Here is a 19,626-nt window from a genome sequence, read left to right on the forward strand (position 1 = left end):
TGGTAGTGTGCGGTGCCCTGCTGTCTTTAATTCCACATTTGCGTAATTTATATGTACAGTACGCACAAGTTCTGACAATATATGTACTATTATAGACATTTTAGCATGGGCTGAAGGAAGGTGAAAGAATTGGTGATCTTGACGTTAATAAACGTAAAGGAAGCAATTTCAATTTTACCTAACTTTGTGATGGTTTAGGGCAGAGGTATTCAATTAAAAGTCACAGAGGTCCACGACTAAAATTTCTACAAATTACAAGGTCCAAACCAAAGTCCAACTTCCCTTAATGTCTAGCCTATGTTCACATTTTATATGGTTTCAATATTTAGTCATTTTCAACAGAGCGCACTTACCGTATTTTCCGGGCCATAGGGCGCTCTTTAAAGTCCCTAATCTTCCCCAAAACAAACAAACAGCGCCTTGTAAAGCGACGCGCCCATTATATGGACTGAGCATCACTCTCGAACATCAACCCTTTTACTCATTGGGCTGTACGGAGTGCATGTTAGCACACCCTGCTGGTCAAAGTCTGAGTCATCTATGCTTCAAATTGACCGTGACTTGTACATTATGTGGGTGATGGTGTAGGAGAAAGCTGGACAAAAGGGCAGCTGTCTACAATGTTGTAGTCTGTCTTATAATTTATGTTATTGCAAGCAAGAAACGTCCCAGGTTTAGACAACAGACTGCAAAAAGCCCAAAGCACAACAGCACATCTCTCTAAACAGTCATGTGATTGGCTGAGTCTGAGTGGCTCCCAAGAAGCCATTTCTGTAATTGGCTAAGGCCGAGTGGCTCCCAAGAAGCCATTGCTATAATCTTTTTGTGTTATTTTTATTTCTTTTGGGTATATAGATGGCATGAGAGATACATGTTGTGTTAATCTTATTTCTTTGTTTCATTGTTTGCTTGTATGCTGAGTTTTTTTTTTTTTTATTTTTTTTTTTTTTATTTGAAACCGTGACTCTAAGGCAGGCATCACCAAACGGCCGAATCCGGACCGCGGGATGGTTCGGACCGGACCCATGGCCAATCTATGATGAATTTTTTTTCAGGGAGCATTTGCAAACGACGTTGCAATTTTAGTTGATACGGAAATGGCGTCACTGATTTGAGCCAATCAAATCTTTTGTTTACGATCCACTGCCAATTGCGCAGCAGACCGGAAGAGAGTGCTGCTGACAGTATGCCTTGCTAAAAAGTTAGCGGGGTCGATGCGTGTAGTTTTAACTGAATGGACGGAGAAATTCAGTTTCGTTCTGACAGCAGACGATTCAAAACCAGTGTGCATCATATGCTCCAAAACCGTTGCAACATTGCGACGCGCCATTATGAAACAATGCACCGCCCTTTTGTGCAAAGTTATCCGCTGAAGTTTGGGATGAGCGCACGCAAAAACATCGAACTTCAAGTGCAGTATAACAGATTTTTACATTTTCGTTTACAGCCCCAAAAAAAATTTATCATAGATTGGTCATGGGTCCGGTCCGAACCATCTGTCGGTCCGGACCGCGGTCCGCCATTTGGTGATGCCTGGTTTAGGGGGATAGGTTTCTCTACTACTCTCAGCTAACCCTCATTTAGAGTCAGAATCATTCACAAAATCAATCCAACTCCTAATCTATTCAATCGCCGCTCGCCTCTGGCGGGTCAAAGCGGCTCAGGGGAAGAGCACTGTAGGGTAGTCTCGGCGTCAGTCATTTTGATCGACTGATGACAATCACTTTGCAGGTTTTGGCGAATGAACGCTGACGTAGGGCTGGGCAATATGACCTCAAATCAATGTCACGATAAATTGAGCAATTTTACCTCTAACGATTAATGCACGATAAACTAGCTGAACTATATCTTTAGCTTTGTGCCAGGCTATCGTGTCCACCTCTTACATGTTCTCTCGTATGGTGTCACTTCCGTTCTGGGCTGTTGTCACTTGTCGAACCTTCTTTTGCTCAAACATCGTCTTTATGGAACCCAAAACATTTCCAAACGACAGATGTCGAATTTCTTTTCGGGACATGCGCAACAGGAACAACTTCAACTAACGTGACTTTGTCTTTAGCCGCGTCAGCCGCTTTTTGATTTGAATCACCAGCCAGAACCGCGTCATCAGTTTTCTTTCCTGTTCAGATGGGTGGAGTTACGTGACTACACGCACTGTAGCCGTCTTAAAGGAGTATGAACATAGCTGCAGACAGAAAATACCTTTTTTTTTTTTAAACACCGGTATTTACCGATATGGGCAAAATTATGTCATTTTCTGACTCATTTTCTGCTGTGCATACTTAGCAACATTAAAAAACAGCACCATGCATTCTAAGCAACAGATTACAACATATTTGACAAATAAACAGCTCCTTAGAAAATAAAAGTTAGACTATACTTATCCTGTGAAGTATTTTAAACCACTGTATTTCGTATACAAATAAAGAAGTGTATTGTACAATGCCAAAATATTTTAAAATAAATAAATAAAATAACACGGGTATAGTTGCGTTTGGGTGCACTAATTTCCATCCTCCGCCACTTCTTTCAGACTTCTGGTTAAATCATCAGTCGTGTGACTTTCGAACAGCCGTGTCTGAATTACGTTGCATTTGATGTCCCACTTGGCAGTGACGTAAAGTGCAGTAACAGTCAGCTCGCGCAGCGGGGGCTGCTGACCAAGCCATTGCTAATTTGATTCTCGTCTTGTACAAATCAGGAATTGCAGTATTGGTGAAATATGTCCGCGCAGGAACCTTATAACGTTCCACTCATTTGCACATTGAAGTGATGTTGGCGTAAATGTGTTACCATGTTTTTTGTACTTCCACCAGCGTAGTTAGCATTGTGTGCCACTTGCGACATACTGTTTAAGTTGTAGTCCACGACATGCTTTCCATCTGGTGCATACTTAACAAGAAAAATTACTTCCAAACGCTAAACGTGAAGTTTGGTGGAGCTTCTTCCCCTTCAGGTATGCTTGTTGCCATGTTGCAACCGCTAGCGAGCTTCCCATGCAGCTTGGGCCAAAATGAATGTGGGAAGGGCCGTAACGCTTGTCAATGCAGCATATAAAAAGGTGGAGTAGACAGCCCTGCCCCTCATCGTAATAATATTTTGCGTATTGTTCGATTCAGTGCCCACTGAACCGTGACCACTGTATCGAACGATTCAATACAGATGCACGTATTGTTGTACCCATATATTAATTCTTATATAATATGCTTTACATAAGTAACACGATTTTTTCGTTGTTGTTTCAACATTTGTGAATGATATACAACACACACTACAGTTTGCCATACAATACAGAGACCAGATAAAATAAAACACCTTACCTCTGGAGATAAGAGGGCAGCAGGCTACTGTTGAAGAAACTGGCTGATCATCTCATGCGCACCTTTTCCATCGGCCAACTACATCAGCTATCAGCTTGTGGTGCGGAAGCCCATACATCTTTGGGTTCCTCTTCAGGCCCTTTTTTGGCTGCCCCGGTGGAAGAACGTGCTAATTCTCCCAAGCAGTCGAGCGACATTTGGGTGTTTCAGGGCATGTTGCCCCGCAAGATTCAAAACATGAGCGACTCAGCGAGCATGTAAATATCCAGTCTGTGCCCTCGGCGACCCGAAGGGAAAAGCAATTGAGATTGTCGGCATACTTGGTTCGCTTTTTGGTTCGCAGTTTTTGCAGATTGCATATTTATCTAGTGTTCTCCAGTCATTGCTTCGTAAAAGCCAAAATGTCGCTACGCTTTAGAGTAGAAACTCGCCGGCGGGTCTTTGATTTAATTTTCTGCGATCGTATTTTACCCCATTCTTGCATTAGTTGTTCTTTTTTAAGATATTGATCGTGCCGTCAAGCTATTGACTATTTATTGCGAAAGAGTGTGCAACAATATTGCAATATCGTTTTTCTTTCTTTTTTTTGGCATAGAGTAAGATCGTCTTGAGACTGTTCTGACAAATTTTCACTTGGATTTGTTCAACAGGCTCCGTGTGTTATGTTAAAATGTAATAAATATATTTTTTTTAGTAACCTCAAGGTGACGCTATAGTGTAACAGATTAACATATAAATGTCTTACAATCCTGAGACTTTATTTAGATTTGACATTTGGATTTTTTTAGGGGACTGTGCAGCGGAGTTATTAAGCATTTTGTCCATTGTGGCTGAGGAAATATCAAACGCAACCTTTGAATGTGCCAACCTTGCAGCGATCGCTGTTCAGGCCCTAATTACAGCCTAGGACTAGGCGATAAACCAAAAATTTACCGTTACCAAAATTCATTACAATAACAGACATCATTTTGCCCTTGTCGATAAATTTGGTGTTGAAAAAAAAAAAAAGATTAGAAAAGTCTTCTGTCTGCGGCGATGTTCATGCCCCTTTAAGATGGCTACAGCGCGTGTAGTAACATGACTCCACCCATCTGAACAAGAAAGAAAAACTGACGACGCGGTCGTGGCTGGTGATTCAAATCAAGAAGCGGCTGACACGGCTTAAGATGAAGTAACGTTAGTTGAATTTGTTCCTGTTGCGCTTGTCACAAAAAGCAATCTGTCGTTTGGAAATATTTTGGTTTGAGCAAAAGAACACGACCTACAAAGTGCGTCGTAAGCACCCAAAACAACACATCCAACCTTTTCTTTTTTACCACCTACAATAGAACCATGCTGCTGACTTGGAACTTGTGCTAAAAGCTCAAAGTGAGAAGCAAGGTTCGACAAGTGACAACAGCCCAGAACGGAGGCGACACCAAACAAGAGAACGTCTAAGAAGAGGACGCGATAGCCTAGCACATAGCTAAAGATATAGCTCATCTAGCTACAGTGGAGCGCTAGGGATTTAAACGCCTCATGAAAGTAGCCGACAAGAGGAACAAAAAGTATTTTTCGCAAACAGTACTTCCCAGTATGGACTATATCGGGCCCGGACCTTAGACATGTCAAGCATTTATTGTGCTTTTATCGTTATCGAGGTAAAATTGCTCAATTTATCGTGATATTGATTTGAGGTCCAATCGCCCAGCCCTCTTACAGCCCAAAATTTTAAGGCCACAGTATTGCCTTTAATTTAATCATCATTTATAAACATATCATAAATTATGGTAAAAGCTGCAATTGGCACTTTTGAGATAGGTTTGCATGTAAAGTGACATCAGTACTAAAATTCACCACCCTAAAAGATGTAGTGATACGAGTTTTTATGTGATGAGATTTACGACAAATTGGCACACCCCTTTTTGGAGCTTGGCTTGTCATTTTTTTCCGGGTTTAGTGTCTACATCACAGTAGGAAGGCAAGCGCGGTAATATTGCTTGCTTTGTCAGTTCTGTTGACCAAAACGGCGACTGATTGCCACCAAAATGCAAATGCGCATTACTGCTCTTGTCCATTTTAACCTGTCGGTAGTAGTATAAAAGCTTTCTGCGCAATAGTTTGGATTTATCTTGTATTCCACTAAGTCAAAAATACCGTGGCGATTTCCTCCACTTACGCAGGCTGAAGCGGACAAGACATGAATGTGCAAACACCAACTGGTTATATTCCGGGCATTTGGCTACGATAGTCATGTAAATTCTCAGGAGGCAGACGCCGGCTGGCGTGGTTCTTTATGCCCCACCCATCACTTTGGTGTTTTGATACATTCTTACCTCATCACATTTCTTAAAGAATTCAAGCTGTAAACAAATTTCTTGCAGCAATTATTGCATGATCCGATTAATTGACTAATCACGACTGCTCTTGGTGATTAGTCGACTACCAAAATAATTGTGGCAGCCCTACTTGTGACTGGGGATGTGGCTATATTCACAATTGATTACTCGCATTCCTGGGTTGTCAGTGTATCATGAAACCCTTTGGCCAATGTGGCTAAACGTAAGGGTGTCCCGATACATTTTTCACTTCCGATCTGATACAATAATGCACCCTTGAGTAATCTCCGATATTGATATCGTCTGATACAATATCAGCAAAAATAATACATGTTATTTATTTTTTTTGCATGAATTGTTAGAAAAGACTTGATCAAGTTATACTATTAAACCAAATAACAATTTTCAGCAACGGTAGGTATCAGAATATGACTCATTAATTCCAAACATTTGGAATTTACCCTCAAACAGGAGAATGTTCTGCACCTAAATAAAATAAATGCAAAATAAATCAAAGCAGGGCTCTAGACTGTTTTGTACTGGTTGTAAACGGGGCAAACCAAACTTTTTTTACTTGATTGTATCAGCTCGAAAGTTGCTAAATATGCCAACTGGCAGAAAGTCAATTTGTTAATTTTCCTATTTTTAAAATTCTGTCAGGAACATTACAATAGTACTGCACATGCCAGTCTTTTACTGTACATTTAACATTAATGCTTCAAAGAGCAAATAACTTGCAGAATTATTTACTTAACAGTGACTTTTGCACATACTTGCACACCCGTATTTTTAAGTAAATGCAGGACCCTATTTGAGTCCCAATGGTCACTTTAAAGTGAAGATATTCTCAATGAAATAAATGATTTAAAATATCACTCACTGTAGATGCTCTAACCACCAGCCATGGCCATTCCCACAAGTATTAATGACTATTATGACAACACCGTCTTTGCGATCCATCCATCCATTTTCTGAAGTAGTTTGTGTTCAACCAGGCAAAACCAGATGTTTTAAAAATAAGCTGGAGTTCTGTCACTAAAATTAACATGGTTTCTTCTGAAATAACATTTATGTGTATGTATGTGTATATATATATATATATATATATATATATATATATATATATATAATTATATAATTTTTTTTTTTTTTTTAATTGATATACAAAGTCTGATGAAACCTGAGATGATTATTACAACTATCAGATTGTGTAATTGGATTTTCATGATCTCGTTAACTGGTTCCATGTTTTGTTTATGCTGCTGAAAACAGTGATGACTGTACCTCTCTGTGTAGGCTCTGATGTGAACAGTATGGACTCTGTGGACAGTGGCTGCACCATGGGCGCTCGAGAAAGTCATAGTAACCATGCTTTGTCTTCAAGCTCTGAGCTTGTCATCTGGGAAATTGAGGTTCCAAAGGTGAGGCATTGCAGGTTTTACCCGTGTATATCACACTGTCAATTTTAACACAAATTTTTAGTGCAGAATCAGTTGAAGAAATTGCCAGCATGCCCCAAGTATTCCTATAAACTAGGGGACCACCTACAACAGACAATGTGTGCTGTGCTTGGAACCACTGACACCTAAAGTTAAGTTTGTTTGACTAGTACAGTGGTACCTGCTGAACGGAATTTGTTGAGTGACACAGTTTGTAACTCAAAACGTTCATTTATCAGGGTCACTTTTCCCATTGAAATACAATTAATCGGTTCCAATTCCATTTAATGTATGTATTCTCTCCATCTCTCGCTCGCTCGCTCTCTCAAACATTGTCGAACAGATTTTAGTTGAAAGCATGTTCCCAGGGTCACACGTGCCCCCCCTCAGCATTGCTTCGCGTCCCCACAGGGGGACCTGCCCCACTATTTGAGAAGTGCTGTGTTGGAGAGACATGGCCTCCGGGATCCCTTTTATATCACAGTTAACCAAATTCTTTCCAAACATACCTATGTCATCTGGGGAAATTTCTTCTATTTTTAATATCGCAATATATATATATCGCACCCTCCCCCCCAAAATAATGGCAATGTCATTTCTTTCGAATATCTTGTAGCCCTAGTTTTTCCATTGTGTCACTTGTGATAATAGTTGAACGCTAAGTGTTGGTGTCAGGATTATCATTGTTTGAGAGACACATTTTCATTTCACTTCTAATTTTTGCATACTTAAGAATTTCCTTCTCACCAATGATGCACATCTCTGAAAGGACACTCGCTTTATAGAAATTTAACTCCACTTAGAATGTGAATGATGTGCATTCTTTGGCTGTCTTTTGGTTTCAGCTTTTGGTTGGACGTTTAATTGGGAAGCAAGGAAGATATGTGAGTTTTCTGAAGCAGACCTCTGGTGCAAAGATATACATCTCGACCCTGCCTTACACACAGGAGTTCCAAATCTGTCACATAGAGGGTGAGTTGTGGGGACTGTCTCATTTTCTACAGAATCTTGTTTCAAAATGGGAACAAACTATATCACAATTGAAGTTGAACCTCATGTTTGATGTCTACCCAGGTACGCAACTGCAAGTTGACAAAGCCCTGTCTCTGATTGGAAAGAAGTTTAAAGATATGGATTTGACCAACCTTTATGCACCACCGCCACCCCCCCTTACATTGCCATCACTCCCCATGACTTCATGGGTAAGGCTGACTCTTTTGTCTTCTAGTTGTACCGTTCATTGGGCACCTTTCATTGGATTATATACTGCATAGTCTCAGTGAACATGACTGCCATATTGAGGTGAAGAATTATTTACTTAAATTTTAAAAGGAAAAAAGATATCAAACTAGAGCTATAAGCAGCTATAAATGGCCCTCACAGCCCTGGCAACGTTTGGGTACTGACACGTTTGGTACTGGCACATTATAATCGCAATTTTTATTAAATTAAGTACCGTATTTTCACAGCCATAGGGCGCACCGCATTAAAGGCCGCACTCTGTTACATGTGCTTCTTGTCTTTCATCAGAAAAAGTCTAATTTTATCTTTTTCCGTTTTCCACTGAGCGCGTTAGAAAATTTGGTCAAAATTCCCGTACCAGACAAAAAGCGGAGAAAAAGAGTGAAAACAAACATTTCAAGCACAACCTTGACTTTTACACTGCTTCTTTTCTTTTGTGACATCTCAAACATCTAAATCAGAGGTAGTCAATTAAAAGTCACAGAGGTCCACGACGAAAATTTCTTCCAATTAAAAGGTCCGAACCAAAGTCCAACTTCCCGAAATGTCTAGCCTATGTTCACATTTTTATATAGTTTCAATATTTGGTCATTTTCAACAGAGCGCACTTATATACTAAATATTTAGCAATGTTCCCATTAAACACCTTTGCCAGTCAAACAAATATAAGGCGTTTATTTCACATTCAAGAAAATGTGGCTCCAGGAACTTAAGTTTGCCACTTCCAGAAAAAAACTCTAAAATATCTCCTGCAGAAATATATCAAGTGCTAAGCATTGAGTTAACATATTTAACCTTTTTTTCCTTAAATCAGAGTTATCAGCCTAAAAAAAACGGAAAGTCTAATTATCCAAGTAAAACAGGTCGACATGTTCAGTACATAATCAATAAAAATGGCTGTCCTCATGAAAAACTAATAAAAAATTAGCTTTGACACCACTTTTTCTTTTGAATATTTTTTAACTTCTCTTAATGAGAAAAATGAGTTCGTGACTGCCCTGCCAGTGACTTAATTCTGGGTTGGAACGGAGTCAGGGCCATTGGGATTTGGTAGATTATTTCACACATCTGGGCTTTGTGTTTTCCTTTAAATAATGTTTGTGCAACCGTATTTAAGCACTCCTTCACAACTTCCCCATCACTTGAACGTTTTTTTATGTTTCCCCAAAATCCATGATACTTTTACTGAATATTCATTTGCATGCCGCTGGGATGTAAACGAAAATGTAAAAATCTGTTGTACTGCACTCGAAGTTTGATGTTTTTGCCTGCGCTCACCTCAAACGTCAGCGGATAACTGTGCACAAAAGGGCGGTGCTTTGTTTCGTAGTGGCGCTTCGCAATGTTGCGACTGTTTCGGAGCATATGATGCACAGTGGTTTTGAATTGGCTGCAGCCAGAACGCAACTAAATTTCTCCGTCCATTCATTTAAAACAAGACGCATCGACCTCGCTAACTTTTAAGCAAGGCATACTGTCAGCAGCACTCTCTTCCGGTCTGCTGCGCAATTGGCAGTGGATCGTAAACAAAAGATTTGATTGGCTCAAATCAGTGACACCTTTTCCGTATTAACTAGAATTGCAGCGTCAACATTTGCGAATGCGCCCTGAAAACAAATCATCATAGATTGGTCATGGGTCCGGTCCGAACCATCCGGACCGCGGTCCGCCATTTGATGATGCCTGATCTAAATAATGCTTTTCTTCTATAAAATAAGAAAATCAGCATGACAAAGATGATGTGGTACTGTTGGCTTCCTCAGGCTGTGATCTCCAACTCTCACTGGAGCGGTTCGCAGCCGAGTGTGAAGCGGTTGGGATGAGGATCAGCACCTCCAAATCTGAGACCATGGTTCTCAGCCGGAAAAGGGTGGAGTGCCCTCTCCAGGTCGGGGAGGAGATCCTGCCCCAAGTGGAGGAGTTTAAGTATCTTGGGGTCTTGTTCACGAGTGAGGGGAGGATGGAGCGGGAGATCGACAGGCGGATCGGTGCAGCCTCCGCTGTGATGCGGACGCTGTATCGGTCTGTCGTGGTGAAGAGGGAGCTGAGCCAAAAGGCGAAGCTCTCGATTTACCGGTCGATCTACGTTCCTACCCTCACCTATGGTCACGAGCTGTGGGTCGCGACCGAAAGAACAAGATCTCGGATACAAGCGGCCGAAATGAGTTTCCTCCGCAGGGTGTCTGGGCTCTCCCTTAGAGATAGGGTGAGAAGCTCGGCCATCCGGGAGGGACTCAGTGTCGAGCCGCTGCTCCTCCACGTAGAGAGGAGCCAGATGAGGTGGCTCGGGCATCTGTTTAGGATTCCTCCTGGACGCCTCCCTGGTGAGGTGTTCCGGGCATGTCCCACCGGCAGGAGGCCCAGAGGACGACCCAGGACACGCTGGAGAGACTACGTCTCCCGGCTGGCCTGGGAACGCCTGGGCATCCCTCCGGCAGAACTGGAAGATGTGGCTGGGGAGCGGGAAGTCTGGGCTTCCCTGCTGAAGCTGCTGCCCCCGCGACCCGACCCCGGATAAGCGGCGGATAATGGATGGATGGAGCATGACAAAGTGTTTTTGATAAGAAAATATCAGTTCATGTGCACATAAAAAATGATTGAACTGCTGAAATGAAGTATGTACACAAGTGCGTGTGTGTGATAGTGTGCATGTGTTTTTGTGTATGTACGTGCGTGGACACCCCCACATGCCTTGATGCGCGCTTTGCCGATTCTTTTCCGGTTTACTCGGAACATGCTCCGGCGCCTCGGTACAGTCGAGCACATCACTAGTTAGAATGGTTACTTAAAAGAGTAACGTGTGTACAGATCTAAGGATCTCGTTCTGTATTATAGGGCGCCTGACTGTTTTGGAGGAGATTTGGGACTTTTAAGTGTTTGAAAGGAAATTAAAAATGGCCTACTTCCTTTTGAGGTTACAGTATGAATTCTGAGCCTTTTTGTAGATCTTGGGCTGTTTCATTTGCCTCCAACTTCTGCTAGAGCTTGTTTACACGTACAAAGGCTGCTACACTAAATATTTGTCGTCATTATTGAGCCTCTTTTTTTTTTTTTTACTCAAACACTAACCGAATGAAATATCAAAGCTGCTGCCACGCCTGATGTTGTTGCAAACTTTCATGAGTTTTCGTACAAGTTTATAACCCCTACAAAGTGGTATTGTGTTGGCAAAAAAGAATGTTGCCCAGGCAACAACTGTTTGCAAAAATGCACAATCTTAGTGTTGAAGCATCATAAAGACCAAAACACTCTTCCGACCAAATATGAGGTGTAGCTGGGTAACCGCTGGCAGTAAAACATAAAAAAATTAAATATTTCTTTTAGCCAGTAGATGGCACTACCAGTATGGTAAAAAATGTTCATAGATGTCTTCAGTCATAGACTCTCAGAAAATGTGTGAAATTTTCACAATATATGTTTATGTATGTCAGCCACTACTCCTAAGTCTATCCCATATCATTTTCCAGACGGACTCTGATATATTTCCTGATGGTACACTTCATGCTAACTCTTACCTGATATTAGGTGTGTGCTCTAAACACAAGCGTTGTTGATGAAACATAGTCCTTTTCAAGGCTCTATTTGCCGGCATGCCTTTTAGATTCTTTCACGCACATCATGCTGTCCTCAGTCAGTCCACCTTTCCTCTATACAAGTAGCGTGTCAACAGGTAATGATCCAGTCAGTCAAACGGAGCGCTCGTCAAAGTCACACAGCATTGACAGATTTTGGAACTCTTGCAGACATAAGGCGTGCTACATTATAAGGCACTTCGTCCATTTTTAAGAAAATATAAGACTGAAGGGCACCTTATGGTCTTAAAATTATGGTATGTATGGTTTATCAAGAAGAAATTCAGCAAGACACATTTTGGTCATCCTTGTTATATTAGAGCAAGCTTATAATAGCTCACGGGACCTTTCTAAGACGCCATGGCAGCGAATGCAGACAGACATATCTGCTCCGTCTTGACTTGCTGTAAGCAGAGCCGCAAAGTAGCATCATTGAAAAGCGAGTCTGGATCGCTATTGGCTGCCGCAAATAGAACCTGCTCACACTGGAGAATAAAACTATTGCGGCGGAATGCAAAGCATACGGGTATTACAATAACAAATTACAATGATTAAAAATCAACAATAAATAGAAGCCATTAAAAACGAATGCCGAATGAGTATTTCCAGATTCTCGTCTCATCACAGAGTACATGCACTCGTCTCACATCTGTTTGTGACATATGTAGGTGGGAGAAGCACATACCTGTTGACACTCCAGAGGATTTGAGAACAAAACACAGATACTCTTGCGTATGTGTGACAAAATTTCGCCAGCTAGTGGGCATGAATTAAAGGGGTCATATCGTGCTATTTTAAGCTTTCTAGTTAACTGTAGGCATATATATGATTGTATATTACCTTTGGCACGATGGCAATGTAAATTCTAATGAAATATTCCAGGACTCCATAGTCTGGAACCAACTCTGGCAAATTTAAGCCACGCTCATGCAAGTCACTTAAATGACCTAGCTCTACTAATTTGATTTATCTTAATATCAGCCTTGTCTGTGAAACTAGAATTAGAATTAGAAATCCCTTTATTGTCACTGTACTCAAGTGTGCAACGAGATTAGAGAGCTCCCCTCTGCAGTGCAATACAACAATAATACAGACAAATATATAAATTAGATAAGAGAGTGCAATGGAAAATAATACTGAATAGGGTATATAAAAACACATCACGATGCTGTTCTGCAAGGTAGGGGTGGTCTCGTGTGTGTGTGTGTGTGTGTGTGTGTGTGTGTGTGAGAGTTCAGAATGGTGATGGCTCTCGGAAAGAAACTGTTTTTCAGTCTATTAGTCTTTGATTTGATGCACCTGTAGCGCCTGCCAGAGGGCATCAGGTCGAACAGGTGGGAGTTTGGGTGGGTATTGTCTTTGACGATGTTGAGAGCCCTGCTGAGGCACCGGGCGGTGTAGATGTCCGACAGTGAGGGGAGAGGGCAGCCAATAATCCTTTGCGCTATTTTGACTGTCCTCTGGAGCCTCACTCTGGCCGCCTCAGTGCAGCCGCTGTACCAGGTGGAGACACAGTACGTCAACAGGCTCTCTATGGACGAGTGGTAGAAGGCCAGCAGCAGCTTCCTGTCCAGGTCGAATTTCCTGATGACTCTGAGGAAGTGCAGACGCTGGCGGACCTTCTTTACCACTGCTGTGGTGTTGTGTGTCCAAGAAAGGTCATCGGAGATCTGTACTCCCAGGAACTTGAACGTGTGGACCCTCTCCACACGCACGCCTTCGATGCAGAGGGGGGGCGGTACCGTCTTGTTCCTCGACGACGATCTCCTTTGTTTTTGCAATGTTGAGTTGCAGTCTGTTGTCCTCGCACCAAGCCGTCAGCCTCTTTACCTCCTCTCTGTAGGCTGTCTCGTCACCTTCCGAGATCAGACCGACCACTGTCGTGTCGTCAGCAAACTTGACGATGGTGTTGTTACCGTGGGCCGGGCTGCAGTCGTAGGTGTAGAGGGCGTACAGGAGAGGGCTCAGCACGCATCCTTGAGGGTAACCGGTGCTCAGCATGCGGGTGGAGGACGTGTAGGGGCCGAGCAACACAGTCTGGGGTCTGTTGGTCAGAAAGTCCTTAATCCAGATGCTAGGCTAGGCAAATATGTGATAACAACAACAGCAATCATGTGTGTCACTCTATCAACTGGTAAATGCAAGGGAAGGCCCAGTCAATGACGTTACGTAACAACCATTTCTAACATGCCACCTTACATTAACCAAGGTGATTGCATGTGCGCAGTTTTGGCGCATACAAGACGTTGGGAAAACCAGTATCATTTCTACGTTTCCCCATCAATACCTCAAAATGGGCCGACGGCGCCTGGGCTTTCAAACATGGCCCACGGGGCCGATCAGCCCCTCAAGCGGGTTTAATCGGGCCAGAATGTCATTCAGGTGGGCTGTATTTCTTTTTATACTTTATCCAGCCTGAGTATGCCAAATGGCCAATGTTAGTTGTATACAGTAATCCCTCGCTATATCACACTTCACCTATCGCTGCTTCGCAGATTTTTTTTTTTTTACAGTGGTGTTTTGCTCTGTGTTGCGGCCCCTTGGATTTCAAATAAGGACGCAGTGAGTTTCAAACGGGTGTCGATAAGCTTTTATCTCTGAACAAGCATGTTCAGCATTCTGCACCGTGAAAACTGCAGAACAACAGAAAAACACAAATTGTAATCGTAGTTTCACAACTCTCCTATCAACACAATACAAACCAATGAAGAAATACAAATGAATCAAATCACACCATTTCAATTTACCATCAAACTAATAATTTATATTTTAAATATATTTAACATTTTATACACTACCGTACCTCATTCCGTGCTCCAAGGGCGCTAGTTAACAGTTCCGACAGTCAGCTGTCTTGGGATACACATCGAGATTCTGTGCTACGGACAATGTAAAATAACGAAAAATCACAATGTCAATTCTTTCCCAAAACCATCAAATTAATGCTCTATCCTAGGTGTGTGTGTTAATATAGATGGCTTTTTTACCGCCGCTCTGTCAACGTATGTGGAACCCGAAAGTTGAATTACAAAAAAAAAGATAGAATAACACGCTTAGAAACGAATGCAGCATTGCCACAAGGTGGCACTGCAGGACCACACCTTCGCATCTACACGTACAAACAAACCACAGCAATGCATCATATCAAATGCATTGTAAAATAATAAAAGCAAATAAAGCTGACTACTTCGCGGATTTCACCTATCGCGGGTTATTTTTTACGCGTATCCCCGCGATAAATGAGGGATTACTGTACTAATGTATGTCTATAATGTAAGTAATGTACATCTCTATACTTAATATTATTAACAGATTTCCACCATATCATTGTATATGTATCGAACAGTTCAAGGAAATCATCAAGGTGTAAGCCTTTCACGCGGTGTTTTTTCTTTATATTTACAAGCCATGCTCAGATGAGCATAGCACGTTTAATAAGGAACTGGCCACGATGTCACTATTTAACATATGTAGTCGTGGTTTAATTTGTTAAAAAAAAACATCTTGCTCCATAAATCAAACAAATGTGCTAAATATGACACCTTCTACTTCAGGTAGCATAAACGCATATGACAAGGATTAACATCCTTATAACTTCATTAAACAAACTGTCGATGTGTGACATGTGGCATGACCACGTGACATACGTATGGCGATGTTGAAGCTCGTACGGGCAAAGTGTTGGCGCCTTTTATGTTCATAAATGTCAAAAACAAGTGATTTCAGTGCATGTCGATTGCTTTTTGATGGCTGGCATCAACGTGTGAGCTGGGCTGTTCCTTTTTGTGACAGTTAAAGCACTCTTCAATTTGAAGCAAGCTAACATTGATTGCTGAAGTGTGGAATTACACTAGCGTTCACATTAGCATTGAGCTTCATCCCTCAGTGCAGGTAAAAACCGTCGATCGCCGCAACGAAATTCACGCTGGGTGGGGTTCACAATCTGGGCCAGCACTGGACATTTGGCTCAGTCATACAGTGCTTTATTTTTTTTTGTTTTAAATGTACTTTTTTAGCTTGGCTTCGCACACAGCGCTCCAATATTCGACGTGACATAATTTCTTCGCTTGTGAGTTTTCTTTTTCCTCTGTCAGACACTTCCAGTACGTCATTTTGTGGGTGCCCCCTAGTGTTCAGACTGAGTCATCACAGTTGGCTGAAACGTTCGTTAAACAAGATGACAAACTTGTGTTGCCAAAACTAAAATGCTAAATGGTAGGTATTCCTCAATGTTACTTGGAGCCTTGTTGTATTCAATTAAATCCTTTACATTTCACTGTATTCCTTGAAATCAGCATTTTGACTGGGACTTTTCTTGCCACTGGATATTTGAGTTGCATTGTATTTATTTTTTGATTTATTTTAATTCATATTATTGTGTTCTATACAAAATGTGTATTTTATGAAAACATTTCTAATATGTATTCTTTATAGTTCTTTTATATATTACAATGTATTTACAGTTGACCTCCGCTATTTGCAGGACAGCATGCAAATAGCGCTAATCTGCATAATATTGCCAGTGATTGCTTTTCGTTATTGACCATGATTTTATTGGTCCGGCCTACTTGGTAATAGATTTTCCCTCCATGTGGCCCCTGAGCTGAAATGAGTTTTACACCCTGCTTTAACCTATGCGAGCAATGTTTAAGTGACGTTTTTTTTCACTGAAATACATGTGTGAAAAGTTACCTGCTGTTTAATGAAGTCGTATTAAATTAAAATAAAATTTATTTTTTATATGGCTGGTAGTTTCTAAATCATGTTGAATTTGCTGCTACTATAACTGTATGTGAATTGACCACTCTGATTGTTTAGAACTGACTTAATGTATTAATAATTCACTTTATTGCTGATCCAGGTGATACTTTTTTGTGCTTTTGTTTTTTGTTTTTTTCTTCAATCGTTGAAACTTAAATTTATCACCGGCGGTAAACGTTGCAGCCACAAAGTTTTTGTCCTTTGGCAGAGGTCTGCACTTAACTGAGCGTTCAAATTTTTATTTTGCTTTTAACATTTCATTGTATTCAATGTCATTTGTCATCTAGCTTCTCCTGCCCAGTGGTGTGACGGTTGATGTTATTGTGGTGAATATTGTATCAGCTGGGCACGTCTTTGTCCAGCAGCACACCCATCCTACTTACCATGCCCTAAGAAGCCTTGACCAGCAGATGTTCTTGTGCTACTCCCAGCCCGGCACACCAATCCTTCCTTCCCCAGCTGAAGGTAACCATACCTTTTTAAAACAAGGCTAATAATAATAATCAACATAGTCTATGGCAGCCTTAGGCAATTTAGGCTTATCCACAGTCTCTGACTGGCCTTGCAGTCTAGAAGTCAAAATAAAACGTTGTGGTACTTTAGTTTTAATGTGGTCAATTGTGGGCTACTGTTGTAGATTTAGCAACATTGTCTCTACTGTATCTTTAGCAATGTTTACAACCTATCCAGTGAGGTTTTTGTTTTTTTGTTTTTAGACCAATAATGTGTTGCAACATTCTTAGTTTTGGCAAAGAGAAGTGGATTTGGACTGACAGTGATTTGGTAACCCCAGCGACCAAAAACTAATGAGTTGCGGTTGGTTCTCATAATGTCAGCATATAAATACTTTAATTGTTTAATTGGATGATGGACCGATATGTTTTTTTTCAGGACCGATACCAACTATCAATAGTCATGGAGGCTGATAACCAAAATCTGAAGCCAATATTCATTTCTAGAAATAAGGGGTAAAATGGTGTTAGTTTTTAAAAATAAAAACTCAAAAACTTGACTTAGTTTCTTCTTTTCCTTTCGGGTTTTCCCTTCAGGGGTTGCCACAGCGAATCAGTTGCCTCCATCTAATGCCTCCATCTAACCCTGTCCTCTGCATCCTCTGTTCTCACCCAAAATACTTTCATGTCCTCTTTAACTACATCCATGAACCTGCTCTTTGGTCTTCCTCTAGACCTTTTTCCTGGCACTTGGAAACTCAGCATCCTCCTGCCAATATACACAGTATCTCTTCTCTGGACATGTCCAAACCATCTCTCTGACCTCTCTGACTTTATCTCCAAAGCCCCTAACATGTGCTGTCCCTCTGATGTACTCATTCCTGATCCTATCCGTCTTGGTCACTCCCAAAGAGAACCTCAGCATCTTAATCTCTGCCACATCCAGCTCTGCCCCCCGTCTTTTCTTCAGTGACACTGTCTCCAGACCAGACAACATCGCTGGTCCCACCACAGTTCTATAAATCTTTCCTTTCATTTTAGCTGAAACTCTATCACACATCACACCAAATACCTTTCTCCACCCGTTCCAGCCAGCCTGCACACGCTTCTTCACTTCTTTTCCACACTCTCCATTACTCTGGACTGTTGACCCAAAATACTTAAACTCCTCCACCTTCTTGGGCTCTGCTCGCTGTAAGCTCACTCTTCCTCTTGGGTCCCTCACATTTACACACAGATACTCCGTCTTGCTACGGCTAATCTTCATTCCCGTCCTTTCCAGGGCAAACCTCTATGCCTCCAGCTTCTCCTCCACCTGTTCTCAGCTCTCACTACAGATCACAATGTCATCTGCAAACATGGTCCATGGAGATTCCTGTGTAACCTCGCCTATCATCCTGCCCATTACTATAGCGAACAAGAAGGGACTCAATGCTAATCACGGATGTAGTCCCACCTCCTCCTTGAACTACTCCGTCACGCCTACAGCACACCTCACCAGTGTCTTACAGTCCTCATACATGTCTTGCACCACTTGAACATACTTCTCTCGCTGCTCCAGACTTCCTCATACAGAACCACAGTTCCTCTCTGGGCACTCTGTCATTAGCTTTTTCCAGATCTACAAAGACTCAATGCAGCTCCTTCTGAGCTTCTCTGCACTTCTCTATCAGCATCCTAAAAGCAAATATTGCATGTTATACCCCTTTTTTTTTTGGGGGGGGCGGCATAAAACCATACTGCTGCTCACAGATGTTCACCTCTGCCCTCTGTCTAGCTTCCACCACTCTTTCCCTCAGCTTCATTGTGTGTCTCATTAGCTTTATTCGTAGTAGTTGCCACAACTCTGCACATCTCCCTTGTTCTTAAAAATGGGCACCCGCACACTTCTCCTCTATTCCTCTGGCATTTTCTCACCAAGGCCCTGTTGAACAACCCAGTCAGAAATTCTACTGCTACCTCTCCTAGACACTTGCATACCTCCACAGCACAGGTACCGTTCTTCATCCTCTTCAATGCTCTTCTCACATCCTCCTTACTGATCTTTGCGACTTCCTGGTCCACAGCCGTCACTTCTTCCTCTCTTCGTTCTCTCTCATTTTCCTCATTCATCAACTCTTCAACGTACTTTTTCCATCTTCCCATCTCACTACTGGCATCTGTCGAAACTTGACTTTGTTTAAATGTCTTGAAGTACATATTTATTAAATTGGTGAGAAACAACATGTTAAGGCTCTTTTTTAGATCTTTATTGTAGTAGACCAGTGGTTCTCAATTATTTCCTGTCACGCCCCCCCTACCAAGAAGAAAACAATTCGCGCCCCCACACCACCAATTCTTTTTTTTTTTACATTTTGTACTAATGTACGTGTTCTTTTTATATTAATGTTAGATGTTGTCAATGAAATATCCCTTAACAAAGCTAAATTGAAACTCGGTACTGTTGTGCAACTATTGATGAGATGATAAATATTTACTATACGTTTTTGTTTTTTGTTTCTTTATTAACGTGAACAAACCAA

At 41.6% G+C, this 19,626-nt stretch overlaps 1 protein-coding gene across 4 annotated transcripts in view; it reads left to right on the plus strand.

The window, feature by feature from the left end:
- The window catches only part of akap1b (A-kinase anchoring protein 1b), a 41,764-nt gene that overhangs the window by 11,952 nt on the left and 10,186 nt on the right, over window positions 1–19,626 (plus strand). For all 4 annotated transcript variants that reach the window (XM_088301007.1, XM_088301008.1, XM_088301010.1 and 1 more), the window contains exons 3-6: window positions 6,935–7,059; window positions 7,923–8,049; window positions 8,152–8,279; window positions 16,940–17,117. In XM_088301007.1, coding sequence (XP_088157133.1) covers window positions 6,935–7,059; window positions 7,923–8,049; window positions 8,152–8,279; window positions 16,940–17,117 — 558 coding nt within the window. The remainder of the gene's footprint in view (window positions 1–6,934; window positions 7,060–7,922; window positions 8,050–8,151; window positions 8,280–16,939; window positions 17,118–19,626) is intronic.

This window comes from Idiotropiscis lumnitzeri, chromosome 7 (assembly GCF_059441095.1).
Source record: "Idiotropiscis lumnitzeri isolate Australia: NSW breed Sydney's pygmy pipehorse chromosome 7, RoL_Ilum_1.0, whole genome shotgun sequence".
Taxonomy (NCBI): Eukaryota; Metazoa; Chordata; class Actinopteri; order Syngnathiformes; family Syngnathidae; genus Idiotropiscis; species Idiotropiscis lumnitzeri.